This window comes from Delphinus delphis, chromosome 3 (genome assembly GCF_949987515.2).
Source record: "Delphinus delphis chromosome 3, mDelDel1.2, whole genome shotgun sequence".
In the NCBI taxonomy this organism is placed as follows: Eukaryota; Metazoa; Chordata; class Mammalia; order Artiodactyla; family Delphinidae; genus Delphinus; species Delphinus delphis.
In genome coordinates this window covers 134,691,854-134,706,932 of record NC_082685.1, presented here as the reverse complement: position 1 = coordinate 134,706,932, position 15,079 = coordinate 134,691,854, and the positions used below count along the sequence as shown (strand labels likewise).

Genomic DNA, 15,079 nt, shown 5'->3' with positions numbered 1-15,079 from the left:
TTGACTTGAATACACCTCTGTGATCTGGCCTATTGTATCATAATGGTTATTTAATGGATACTGTCATGCAAACTGAAAACATTTTGGTTTGGGTAAATTAAGCCAAAAGCAGAAATTAAAAGTGTTCTAATGCTTAAATACTAATCAAACTACAGACTGGTAGAAAATCTCTTAGAAAATGATATGTCGAATGCCTAATCCTGTCTTTCGGTTTTATGCAACAATTATTTACTGAGTTATATTGTCTTGAATCACACCTCACTGCCTTCCAGTGTCAACACTTTGTGTGAGCCATTTGGTCCTTTAAATTGAGTTACTCATTTCCCTGTTTTCTTAAACAGAAAGTTCTCATTTATTTGCCTCTTGATGCTTTAGTACAATCCTCCTCATTCCATGACACTGAGATATTCCATGATATGGAGTCCACTGTCCAGATTTTTCTGGATCTTTCCTTCGAGTTGGTGGTCAGCATTGCTTCCATTGCTTTTTCTTCTCAAGTTTGCGTCAAGGAATCCATTGTACATAGGGAAAACCAAACTATGCACAATGAATCAGTAAGGCTCTGAATGAGGGTTTAAGAGGTTTAAAAATGGACTGAACCCTCTGAATGAGGGCTAAGAAATTTAAAAACTCTGTTTTAGCAGAGCAGCTGTTGATCCTCACCTGAAGGTATGAGTTTACTGACCCCAGATAAGCAGTCAAAGGCTCACCTAATATGATGAGACAGTAATTAAAAAGTTATATTAAATCTGTTTCTTAATCCGGGGTCTCACCTGATAAACACAAAAATCCTCACACCCTCCTAGATGCTACTTGAAAAGGAAATAAGGCAAAATTTGTAATTAGAACAAATCAAAATAATGGGGCAAACCTGTTTTGTTTCAAGTCTAATCCACCCGCATCTCCTCTCAGATTCCTGAATAACTTAAAGCCTTTGACTTTGAGAGTCTTTTGTGACTACGTTGTGAATACATATCACTGTCACTACTCAAGGTCTAAAAACAGTACAGATGTTTCTTTGGAAATAAAGTAATGACTTAGCTATCTATCAGTTAAAAATCATGTTCTCATTGTACTGACACAATATTATGAAAACTGGGCTCAAGATCTTTTATCATGTGTTCGGTAAGTCATCTGAACACTCATTTCTCCTAGCAGAAATTGATACAGGCTTCTGTTGTTGGTTAGGTCTATTTTAGACTTTTATTTTTTATATATATATATTTACATTTTTTATACATCATTGATGAGTATATTATAGGACCATTATTTAAAAATTGGTTAAATATTTGTTGAATAGCTGTGTCACAGATGCCCTGTAACCATCAATGAGCAAAAAAAATAACAGTCGTGTGTCATATTACCATATACTTGATACCGATATTGGGAAGGATGCTCTTCAATGAGTTGAGGCAACCAGTTGCGTCCAAATGATCCATTACTGCATGGGATGTTAGAGATGTGTTTGGATAGTCTCTATCCAAAGTCCATATTTGTCTAGGAGATGCAAACATCTTTAAAGAAGCTATTTACAATTAATTCGCACATAAACCTGCAATTCACTTCATTTTTTTTCTGAGATTAATCAGAACAGTAGTGTGTGCCTTATGAGTGTTGGAAGCGATGTGGCTATACCTTAATTTTTTTTAATAAAGGTTGTACTTTTTCAAGTTACTATGCCTTTAGTTGTCTATATTTCTTTTGCAGATAATACATATGTGTCAAGTTCAGAAAATGATGAAGATGTATTAGTTACTACAGAGCCAATTCCAGTCATTTTTCATCGAATAGCAACAGGTAATAGGAATACACTATTTTCTTAAATTCCAGGTTAATATTTTCTTGATTATAGGTAGCTTTGTTTTTCGGTTTCTTTTAACCCATATAGTATTTATCTTTGGCATCTATAAATCTGGTTTTCCATACAGATTTTCTATTTAAAGTCATTAATTTGTTTTTCAACAATTTTAAAAATGCATAAATTAGTACTTTTAAAAAGTCCCATTTAAATGCCTTATGCAGATATTTGCTTTTGTGAAAATATTTTCATTCATAATGATACTGCCAGACAAACTGAATATTTAAAAAACATACTGAAGGCAATGTAGATCCCATGAAATATATAGTGAGAACTGAAGGAATTTGTAGTGTGGCCACTTCAGTTTGAGCACATTTTTATGGGCAATGAAAAATCAGAATAGTTTGTATGTAATATAATTCTCCAACATAATATAATTTCAAAATATCCCTTAATTTCTCTTGCAAAAGAAAGAATCATCTATGGGGTGTTTTTATACTGAAACTTATAAATATTTGGTAAATAGTATACTGAAAACTAAAATGATTCTTTAATTATAACTTTCAGAATTAAGAAAGACAAATGACATTAACTGTTGCTTATCCATAAAATCCAAATTGCAGAAGGAAAATGGGGAGGTATGTAAATTACATTTTATGTTTTATTATATTTCTTCAAACAGTATAGATATATTTGAAATTTACTGTGTATTTGTAGTTAATATCATCATTATTTAGGTTAAAATTGCATATAGTGAATGAAGTACACGCTCCTGGCTTAGGGACTTATGTATGGGAAAGATGGTGGCCTAAAATTAGCTACCTTTCAAGTAATAGAAAGAACATCTGGTTTAAATCTAAATAAAGTGCATACAAAACCTAACTTGTTCTCTGTGTTTTCATCAAATAATGTAGTTGATTGAAGAGCGCTTATGTAACATATTTAGAATAACCGTATGTTATTCTAAACTGTATGTTTAGATTAACTGTATGTGGTATACATAGTTTTGATCAGACCCTTAAAATTTCATCTGTAAAAGATGATCTTTCTAGCTAAAGGGGCACAGAGCTTGGGTATAGTCTTATTTTTGGCCAGTGTTAAAACAACAACAACAAACTTATCCCCTTTCCTCACCTTCAAGAAATTTACTTCAATCTGTAAGTAAATACGGGGACATTAAACAAGCAAAATGAATGTGGTGGGACCCGACAATTCTTTGGTTTTAAAACTATGCACTGAATGCAACCCTGCCTTCCCCTCAGTGTTGTACCATTCATAGTGCTCTTCAGTAGCCAAACTGAGAATCACTGATTTAGCATTATTGCTGCTAAAACCAAAAACTGTTTGTATTTTATAAAACCCAAATTCCCTTTTCTAGGTTTTTTGTTTGCCTTAGTAATTTGAAATTTGATCTAGAAATTTAAGGATAATTACAAAACATTGAATTAATAGATTCCTGTGTCTAAAAGCAGCTACCTTTCTCTTAATTATTTTAAAAGGGTCAGGGATAGGAATAGTTACTTTAGATGAATTTTTGTCGTTTGTACTTTAGACACATAACAGATACGGTTCAGTTAATTAGAAACTCAAACTTCAAGTTCAAGCATATTTAATTAAATATCCTTTTGAAATCTGAAATCTAAAATTATTTCTACAAAGTTCTCTTCATAATGTGATTTGTATTTATTTTCATAATTTGAGTTTTATATTATTAGATTCAAAGTGCCTTTTCTTTCATACCATTATGTGGTGTTGGCAGTGGAAGTGAGAACAGTCTGGGATAAATAACGCTGAGGAACTTTTTAATAAAAAATTGAATCAGTGTGAGCTGCTCAGATGTTTTATCAGAACAAACCCAAAATTGTAATTGATTGATGTAGCTTTTTATACACATCAAATATTAAATTGTACAACTCAAGACCAGTGAAACGTACATAGAGCTTAATGCACCCACAAAATTGTCTCTGACTACCTTTTTGTTTTTGGTTTGTACTGCACCAACAATTCTTTTATTTAAAATCCATATGGTATGCATAAGACCTACCTATTATGGCCACTTGTTACTTTAGTTTCAGAAGGAGGAAAACTAGTTTGACCATTAAAATTGCCTTCTTACTATTATTTTAAGGAGTCAAGACAAAATAGTACGGTGGAAGAAGATTCTGAAGGAGATAATGATTCTGAAGAATTTTATTATGGAGGACAGGTAAGCACATCAGCTCCTCTGAATAGCCACTCTCAAAGGTAGCAGTAGCCATACACGTTCTAGTGGAAATCTGTGCTTGTCATCTGAAAGACCTGTGTGTTGTTCAGGGTTCTGTAACTAACAAGGAAATTCCTATAATTTGTCTGTCGCTCATTTTCTATATATTTTCAGAAATTAAGGTTACTTTTGCAATTATTTGACTGTAATCATTTATTTACATTGAAGTTGTCTTAACTTCATTACAGATGTTTTGCAGACAGCATCTTATTATGCTTTTAACTTTTACATTTATTAAGCATATTGTGCTCAGTCAATATTTTGAAATGGTGACACTAATAAAAGCATGAATTGTTAGTTTTAAATAGAAGGTGATTAACCTTTATAAAAACTGATGGGCCCTAATTATCGAGCATCCTCATTATTTGTATTCATTATCTTCCTTTTCCTTCTATACTAAAGTGTTTGTTTAAAAATTGTTATGAAGAAACATCATGATTTATATATATGAAAATAGCATAGCCACATATGCATATATATGAAAGAATTCATTATATTTTTCCAGAATAATGTTAAAATTTTAAACTGAGCACTTGATTTTAGGATATGGCTATATAAGTTGTCTTGTTCTGTTTCTGTAAACTTCTTGATCCAATATGCTTTGTAACTTGGATAGTTTAAGGGAAAGGTAATATGTTAAAGAGATGCTTTAAAGCCAGTTATTATTATGTAAAGAATGCAAGTCAATTTATTCATTCAGAATCAGAAATTAGTAATCTGTCAATCAAGTGTATGCAAGGCAGTAGAGGTATGGACGGACATAAATAAAACTAGATTTCCTCTCTCCAGAATGCCTTACTAGGAATGGGGTACTTTTCCTAATGATTCTTTAACCAATATAACACTCTAACATTCTGCAAAATAATTCTTCCAGTTTCGATTTTTGTTTACACTGCTAATTCTTACGGGGGAAGTAAATGTTTTTTTCAGTCTAGAAGTTTTTCAGATTATCTGCCACTTCACTCCTTTTAACATTGGCATTGTCTTCGTATCAAAGTAGTCAAATATTACTTTTTAAGCATAATAAATTATACTAGATGTATGTGAACCTAAGAACTTTAGTGAATATATTGCTCAACTGTCTATACTTTTTTTTTTTTTTTGCGGTACGCGGGCCTCTCACCGCTGCGGCCCCTCCCACTGCGGGGTAACAGGCTCCGGACGCACAGGCTCAGCGGCCATGGCGCACGGGCGCAGCCGCTCCGCGGCCCACGGGCGCAGCCGCTCCGCGCACGCGGGATCCTCCCGGACCGCGTCCCCTGCATCGGCAGGCGGAATCCCAACCACTGCGCCCCCAGGGAAGCCCTGAACTGTCTATACTTTTTTCATGAAGGCGACAGAGAAAATGCCCATGGCAGAACTACAGGGTCACCTGTCCAAGAGATTGTTTGTATTTTGATTTTTTTTGATTCTCTTTACCCTAAGTCATTTCTAAATTATCCCTTTTCATCAGGTGAACTATGACGGGGAGCTGCACAAGCACCCCCAACTCGAAGCTGATTTGTCGGCAGTGAGAGAGATATATGGGCCACATGCAGTTTCTCTCAGGTAAATAAATACCTTCGGTGAATACAACTTAAAATTATTTGGAAAGTCACTGGAATTTTCTGTTGGAGTTAAGTGGAAATTTCCTTGGGCTTAATTATATTTGAAAGTATATGAGAGTCTATTATGTTTCTACTTACACAAAATGGCATATTTATGGCTATGATTTTTTTGTGTGTACACATGGTTTAAGATTACATTGATTTCATTAAAGAAATTAGTTATTTTTGGAGAGTTAGTCTGATAAAATATCAGTCTTGAGTGGCATCATAATCAATTCCTGTAACAGATTTGGCCAGCTGAGCCCATGTTGTTATCATAAATTAAGGACATATTTGTGTGAACAATAAAAGTCAATAATGCATAACCGCTGGTATCCAAATCACATTGTGATATGTAATCTGGCCCCTAAGAAAAGAAAGGAAAAAAAGACATAAGTTTGTGCAATGTGTGTTTGAATGATAATTATTTTTTGTTGTTGCAGTTACTTAATATATTATTTGGTGATAAATTTCCAGGCCATTTTCTATTACTTTAATCATTCAGAAGACCCCCACCATCCCTATTTAGACTTTCTTTTCTCTCCTTAATTTATGAAAAACCCTTTTCTGCCATCGTACTTGTTTCCTTCCATGAGTCAGATCTGATGTTTCAGATTTTTGTTATCTTCCTAAAGGGTGGTCTCCAAGTCTCCAGACTCCTCTCACAGCCTGACCTCAGTTCCAGCCTCATCCACCCAAACCAGGATTGTTTCTGTTCTCGAAACGTGCTATATTTCCCCTTGACTTTGTCCATTTGCCCAAGCAGTGCTTCCCTCTCAAACCCGGTTGCTCTCTTTTTTCAAGCCCCAGTCTAAAGGTCAGCTTTTCTTTGAGCCTTCCTTGAATCTCTGATGCAGACTGGTTATTCTGCCATATGCACTCCCATCACATTTGGCTCTTAATCTCATTTATTAGTCTCTTCATGTCTTGTTGTTATGGGTTTACTTCTCCCCCTCTAGACTCTGAATTCTGTGAGTGCTGGGGCAGCACACTTTTTTGTTATTTGCCTTTATTTTGTGGTGGTTTGGTTTTCAATCCTGCTTGTACTCCAGTACTTAGCCTAGCACAGGGCACATATGAAATATAAGCTGGGGGCTTCTTGACTGTTTTCAGTGGAACGTCTGTGAAAAATGTTCGTATTATCTGGTTATATTCTTTTCAGTGAACATATGCAGATTTTGAGAGAGCAAACGAATACTTAAGGGAGTATAACACAGCTGTAATTTATAATTGCTAACTGTTTCATTTTACCTGCAGAAACTCACAACCACCTGTGGCCTAAATAAGCCGGGATCGTACACCCGGACCCTCTCCCTCCTGCTTATGGAGGGATATTAGGCTACAACTGAGTGAGGGTGATTGGGATTATACTTGGAAAAGCAAATCTTTACAATTTCCAAAGTTTTGGCGAATTAGCTGTGATCATTTCACAATTGATCCATGCTCTGGCTCCAGGATAAGGAATATGGAGATTCCATAAGTATTATAGAATGAATAAATGAAGAAGGCAACAGGGACTATCAATAAATTGTCCAGGGATTCCCTGGCGGTCCAGTGGTTAAGACTCCGTGCTCTCACTGCCGAGAACCTGGGTTCGATCCCTGGTAGGGGAACTAAGATCCCACAAGCTGTGTGGCTCGACCTAAATAAATAAATAAATAAATAAACTATCCAAAACAATGACTAATTTTTTTAACTTTAGTCAAACTTTGGTTGAAATCTTAAAACTTTAATCGCAATAGTTTAACCCTCTCCCCCATGAAAGAAAAACGTCTGTATATGATTAATTCAATACAACATAGAATTTAGCTGCTTTTCATTTGAAATATGTATTTTTGTTTAGAGAATCACTTTACCACACATTGATTGCTTTTATAAAGTTTTTTTACATATATTTCCATACTATCTAGGCCTCAATCATATCATATATATATGTATATATATATGAATATTTTTGTTTCTTCAGCAAGCATTTGATAATTTCTTATATTACTATCATAAGGTAAATACTTATAATTTCTATTAGTATCTTCCATTATTAATAAAATATTGATAATTTATGGACTGTTGAAATTAGATAAATATCTGGAATTTCATTCAAGTGAAGTATCTAAAGTCATAAACGGTTTTGATTATTTTCCCCTTGCCTCTTTCACTTACAAGTTTTGGTCCAATTTAACTCTCAATGAATGCAAGCCATGTTCTTGCCTGCTCTAGATTTCCTCTAACTACAGAGGATGTTTCCAGAATAAATAACCTCCCAGAGGCCTCATGATATAAAGGGAAATCACAGCAGGACTAGTGTGATTTACTTAAAATAAATAAGAATGAATTTACTGTCTGGTCTCAAATACTGTGGCTTGGACATATGGGAGAAAGGAGTAGTTAGGCCTAAGATCTTGAGTCACCTTCTTTGCAAAGTTTTAAGTCTATTGAAAACAGACAGTTCTAATTAGCTGTTCTTTTACTTAATTGAGTTTCATAAGAACTTAATGGAGTTTGAAGAGCAAAAGTACCTCAATATGCATAATATGCTATTTGCTGTCATTTTTTTTAATGTGACATCTAATGAGAAAGGCAGCTAACCACATCTAAGTTCTCTTTAAGAGAAGAAAATAACAGAGATTGCCTCAATTGAGGCAAAACTCTCTTTTAGTAGGTTGAGGGAGGCTATAGAAAAAGTGACCGATGATAAATTTATTACTTAGGTAGGTAATTTTAGCTTTACCTGGCCAAATCATTCAAAAGCAGCCTTCTGGCTGGGTTGAACCATACTTGGAAACATTGATGACAATTCTGATTCACAGGCTCTTGTGCAGGAAGTGAGTTAGGTCTCTGGGGGAGCATGGTTAACCCCCTGATCAGTCTGCATGTGTCTCATCTTGAATCATGCAACAAAATGAGGTTATTTTATGTTTTTATTATAAATTTACTCCTATAGTCATGTATTCATTTAAAAAATGATCAGTGCTATTGAAAACAATTTGACATTAATATTTTTAGAAAGCAGGGAATTACAAATCACAAAATTCTCATTTGGTTGGGAATGAAATGATTCTGATAATTTGCTGATGATGTTTCAAACTTTCACCCCAAATAAAATATCCTTTGCTTTATGATCATCCATCATCCATTTAAAGAACTGAAGGCAGCTGAGTAATATTCTAATCTTTGTATTGTGGCTAATGTTAAAGTAGGTTGGAAGATTGCAAGATTTTGACTATTCATTTTGATCACTTTTTGTGGTTGGATGATTGTAATTTTGGAGTTGATGTATTGGAGGACAGGGCATGCAGAGGATTTTTTTAAGGTTTGAGGAAGCTATACCACTGTATTCAGGCTCACCACCCAAACATATATCTCATGGAAAAGAGAGAGAGAGAGAGAGAGAGAGAGAGAAAGAAAGAAAGAAAAGGAAAGAAAAAGCCACATAAATCAGGGTAGACCACTTTAATTTCTCTGGATTTCCATTAGTAGTGGGCCAGTAGGACTACTTAACAAATCTCTGGTTCTCCTCTTCTGGCAGGTGGCAGGATTGTATTTCCCTATCTCTTTTTTTTTTTTTTAATTAATTAATTAATTTATTTTTTCGCTGCGTTGGGTCTTCATTGATGTGCGTGGGCTTTTGCGGTGAGCAGGGACTACTCTTCATTGTGGTGTGCGGGCTTCTCCTTGCGGTGGCTTCTTTTGTTGCAGAGCACGGGCTCTCGGTGCGCGGACTTTGGTAGTTGTGGCTCACAGGCTCAGTAGTTGTGGCGCACGGGCTCTAGAGCACAAGCTCAGCAGCTGTGGCTTTGCACGGGCTTAGTTGCTCCGTAGCATGTGGGATCTTCCTGGACCAGGGCTCAAACCCATGTCCCCTGCATTGGCAGGAGGATTCTTAACCACTGCACCACCACCAGGGAAGTCCCGTCCCTACCTCTTATAATATCAGCAGTGGACACACAACTAGTGTTGGCCAGTAAAATGTGAGCCAAAGTGCTAGTGTGTGAGTTCCCACATCTTCAATACTCCACCACTCTGGGCCCCTTGGCGACTACAATGAATAGCATTCTTTCTAGTCCTCTGATTCCATAGTAAGCAGGTAGTGTGAGTGAGATATAAATCCTTTTTTTGTGTGTTAAACCAGTGAGATTTTGAGGATGTTTGTTACTACAGCATAACTTAACCAACACCGAAGTATGTCATTCGTCAAAAGATCTTGGGTTGGATGTTTGTAATGTCCTTTGCAGCATACTGATTCTCCCGCTTCTGCCTCTGGAGCCCATGGAAAAGCAGTCTGAACTGAAAACCAGGGGAAAGTGATGGCAGGAGGCACACAGAAGAAAGAAACAAACAGGAGACTATTTTTCAAAACCACTGGCATAAAATCTAGATGCAGGCTTCACAATGTGAGATCCCAGACAGTCACCTCTTCTTCCAATGCCTGTGCTTTTCCTCAAGCAAAACCAAGGACTTTTAAACGGAGGGCAGAGTTGTAGCAAGTGTTTACACTGTACCTCTTATACACTGTTATTTTATATGGGGTTCCTTTCTTATCTGGATCTAATTTTTAAATTCTTCTTAGCCCTATTGTCCTTTAGAGAAATTTATAACTACCATGAATACAGTCTTGCAAATGCTTTAATCTGCCAAGAGTTCTTCCCAACTACTGAGTTTGCATATTTCTTGGCCCATTCACAAACATCTCTCCCACACTGAGCATGAAACACACACTGAGTAGGCATGCAGAGATAGACACACAAGCTGTTGAGTTTCAGATGTCATAGGAAGGTGTATGTTTCTTCACAAAATATATTTCTTCTCCAAATATAACTGACTAATTGTTGAAAGCAGAAATAACTAAATAGCCATAGAGGTTTATTTCCCAAGAACTTGTGATAGAGTTTCATGTATGTGTGTGTACGCATATAATTTCCTTGACAGTTGATGAGGGAAGGCTATCTGTCTAAAATATATTTTTATAACCAGCACGGTCCTGCTAATTTTTATCAGTATTATAAAACATCACAACAGTATAATAAATAAGCTGTGGTTTTATAGAGAAAGGAGGACCAACATAGATGGTCTAACATTTAATATATTGTAAGTATGTATGTGGTATCATTAATGAGGATGTCTTGATTAGTTCCACTAAAAAACAGGAGAATGAATTTCTAAGAATTCTAACACATAGTGCCCTCAACAATGCATGTTCATAGAAAAATATATTTCATACATATGTTCTTAAATGAACTAGGTCACATGCAAGTAGTCCAAATCAGATGGCTGGATTTCAAGATATGTGAATTCAAAGACTGATAACTCAGATGCTGGAAAGGAATTTGTGGAGCAGTTCTTCTCAAGCCCTCAGTCCCAGAGTGAAACAACTGCATCAGATCATTTCTGTGTAGTCTCCCTTCTCTTAAAAAAGTATTCAAGTTCAATTTGATGTGATCTTTTCATAGTGAATAAATATAGGCAGTGCACGGAATTGTTTTGAATTATTATAAACCCGATACAGCATTCAGTACACAATCAGATATCAAGATTCACAGTTCAAGTTGCATTCGTATTTCAAGCATTCGCCTTGATTCTGCGTTCGCTATTCATGAGATCTAGGGCTACTGAAAGATACTCAGATACAGAAGCAATCCTGATGACTGGGCCGCTGCATCTGGACAGACTGTAATCACGCTTTGTAATCTCGCAGTGGGAAACGTGAAATTACTGGCAATATATAAAAAGGGCATCACAAGGGAAATTGGTTTGCATATACACAGTGTTGTTGTGAGTTCTTTGAAGTGTGGCATAAAAACAAAAGTGTAACTATTTACAGATCTACACCTGCAGAATCCAGTTAATTGCAAACCTTTAATGCCTCTGCCTCCTTAAAATTCTGTATTTATGCTCTGCTGTGGTGAAGAAGAACACTTGTAACCCTTTAGTTACTTTTTTTTGGAAAGAAATTGATAGTATTGGTAACTGGGAAAATACTAACTTTTAACCAGAAAAGTGCTGAAGAAATCATATAAGGAATACTTCAGAATTCACATATTAAAGGTTTTATAAGGAACGTATATCACATTCTGATCATAACGTTATGATAAATTCCGTTGAAATGATCTGGAAATCTATTTTTGAAGAAAACAGCTGTGGGTAAGGTTTGTGCTGACTTTTGTTATCTCTGATTCCTTTTTCTCTGCCTCTAAACATACCCAAGTCTTGCCATCATAAATAAATCCAAAATTATTCTCGCCTCTGAAATTGGCAAAGATGGGAGAAAAAAATGCCTGGCGATGATGAGCATGTGGAAAATGGTCACTGGGGGATCCTCGCTGGTGCGATTATAAGTTGTTTTAACCTTTTAAAATAGTAACTAAACAGTATATATTAAGACTCCCAAATATAGTTATACTATTTATTTTACTCAGTAATTCTAGAAATTATTCTCTGGGAAGACAGCTGCACATCGATTTTTACCCAGAGAGCTATTTATCAATATTTATAGTGTAAAAAAGTTGAAAGCAACCTAATGTTGTATTACATAATTTTATATAAATACAGACATTTAAATTTATGGTTTTGAAGAATATTCCACAATATAAAAAATACTCATAGAAAAAGTGAAAGAGCAGGACAAAAATCTTTACATACCTTATTATCCTTAATAATAATCATGTGTATTACATGATATATTAATATATGAAAGAGACTGGAGTGAGATATAAGCAAAAAGAATTGTCTCTGAGTGACCGTGTTACAAGTTATCTATTGTCTGTTTTTCTCTTTCTCACATTTTATATAATGAGTCTATATTACCATTGTAATCAGAAAAAGTAGATATTTTTAGAAAATACATAAGATTTTTTAATAAAGTAAATTTTATCCACAACCTATAGTTAATATATAAGTACTCTTTATACTTTTTTGGTTTTCCTACTTGTATTTTATCTAAATAAAGTGTTTTAGTTTCCATAGTGTTTTGGTAATCTGCTTGCTCAGTGAACAGTATATTTGGAACATTTCCCTCAGGATACTAAATGTTTTTATATCAATATTTTTAATAATGGGTAATTTTAAAAGATTATATTAACGTGCCATCATTTATATCCTTATTATTCAATATTCTTTTTTTTTCCTAATTTCTACTCTTACATACATCCTTCTAGGTAAAAGTTTGCACGTGTTTGTTATAATTTTCTTGGGAATGGTTGTTGTCAAGGCCTCTTTGTCTCACCAAAATGTCTTTTGCACATCATTAGTGATCTCTCCTCATCATTGTATTTAATGGCTCTCTTTTAACATGCCTGGCTGTAGGTTATTTGACTTCTTAAGAGAGACTCTATGTGGCCTGAAAAACCTAAAATATTTACTCTTTTGACCTTTATAGGAAAAGTTTTCTGAACCCTGAAGTAGAGGCATAAAAGAAATGGTTCTTGTGCTTGGTCCTTCTTCTTGTCTTAGTTTCTGTATAATTTCATAACTAAGTTGGCATACTTTTGTATCTAAATTTGCATATATGTCTATATTTGTAAAGGGTTATAAAGGTTTTTATCCTTTATGAATAGCACAGATGTTTTGACGCAGGCAATTAAAGAATTCCTATGCGAATAATTTTATCCCTTTTCTTCTTTATGTAACCTTTAAAAATATGACCATGAAAAAACAAAAAGTAATTTCATAAATAGTGAAAATGTGCTCAGTGTTTTGATATATTTCTAAGGAGAGGAAGGAGAAAGCATAGAGGCTGAGTTATTATTTTCTAACATGCTGCATGTTTTTGGTCATTGATATCAAAAAGCAAAAGGACCCTCTAGATTCCTTTATTCATCAAATTACATAAAGCCATTTAATCATTAAAAATGCCTTCTCTAAACCCTATAAAAGTGCCATAGTTTTGTACTCTGTTAGCATTATTTGCATATATCATGCACAGAAATCTTCATTGAGTACCTACTATGTGCCAGATACTGTACTGTACAATTTTGAAGTTGAACGTGAGTTCAATGCCTGGCTTCCCACTGACTTCTTATCTGCCCTTTGACAACTTGTTTCGCTTTCCTAAACCTCAGTTTCCTCATTTGCGAATGAGGATAATTATAGCATCCCTGTCAGAAGGCTATAATGAGGACCTAATGAGATCATCCATTAATGTTTGACCTGGTTTCCAACACAAAGTGATAAGTGATAGTTTATTGAATATCGAATCGGCTAAGCACTTGCATAAGTAAATAGGATACGTGTATTCACATCCCAGCTCTGCTACAGAGTGATGACAGGTGAGTTACTTTATTACTCTGAGCCTCAGTTAATGGACATATAAATTGGAAATAGTAGTAGTACCTGTAGGGCACTATGATCGCAGGTATGCAAAATCCTTAGAACGATTTCTGGCATGAAAGTGCTCAATAAATATTGTCCATTAACTTTTATAATTTCTGTTATCTCTGTAGTTTTCTCCCTCACTATGATTTGTATTTGTAACTTAAGAAATTTATTACAATATCAAAAATAGGGATGTGTGTATGGAGAATATAAAAATTGCTGTTTTTATGATCTTTGTTAACTATATGCTAGTTTGTGGCACTGTGTTGGCTGGAGAAAAGTTGGGCTCCATCATGTCTTTATGTGGAATATACTTGTTTTAATTTTGATACATCAGACCTTTAGAGCTGGCTGTCAAAACATAGTGACATTTAAGTGGCAGAACACCTGGACCAGTTTCAGAACCACCGTCTAATGTGACAGGAAAATTTATGGGCACTTTACTGTGGCAGTCACTTATCCCTCTACCCCTTCCTTGTGTCAGAAACTCCTTTCTTGTCCTTAGAGGCAGCTCTTCATCTTCAGAGTACAGTGAAAAGCGAGTGGTCACATAAGAAGATTGTTTAATTTGTCACAGAGAACTGGGAATGTTTGAAACTATGAACCAAATAAGTCCTGAATTTATGTATGCATTTGCCTGAACATGAAGATGGAAAGATATCTGTATGGTATAAAGAGGTCACATAAGACCACAATCCAACTAAATTGAGTTAGTTAATTCATGTCCACAGTCATTTCTGAGCTATCTGTGGAAATCAGAGATGAAAATTCATGATCAAATTTTAATTTAAAATAAGCTAGGACGCTATCTTTTAAGCAAAATGAAAAAAATAATGTTAATCTTTGCTTCCAGGGAATATGGAGCCATTGATGATGTAGATATTGATCTGCATATTGATGTTAGCTTTCTTGATGTAAGTATCAATTGAAGCAATATGATTGGTACATTTAAAAAACACACTTTTATTCTTGGAAGAAATTTAATTTTAGTTTCTCTTGTACATAATACTATAAGTAACATAATGACTTTGTCAAAGTGACTTATGAAGAAATGCTATGACTTGTCAAAAAAGCAGAGATTTTATATACATATATATTTTTTCCATCAGTTCTTGTAATATATTC

General features: G+C 34.8%; 1 protein-coding gene across 2 annotated transcripts in view; it reads left to right on the top strand.

The window, feature by feature from the left end:
• The window catches only part of PARP8 (poly(ADP-ribose) polymerase family member 8), a 178,133-nt gene that overhangs the window by 100,369 nt on the left and 62,685 nt on the right, over window positions 1–15,079 (top strand). For both annotated transcript variants that reach the window (XM_069540613.1, XM_060009513.2), the window contains 5 exons: window positions 1,708–1,797; window positions 2,366–2,436; window positions 3,927–4,004; window positions 5,515–5,609; window positions 14,808–14,868. In XM_069540613.1, coding sequence (XP_069396714.1) covers window positions 1,708–1,797; window positions 2,366–2,436; window positions 3,927–4,004; window positions 5,515–5,609; window positions 14,808–14,868 — 395 coding nt within the window. The remainder of the gene's footprint in view (window positions 1–1,707; window positions 1,798–2,365; window positions 2,437–3,926; window positions 4,005–5,514; window positions 5,610–14,807; window positions 14,869–15,079) is intronic.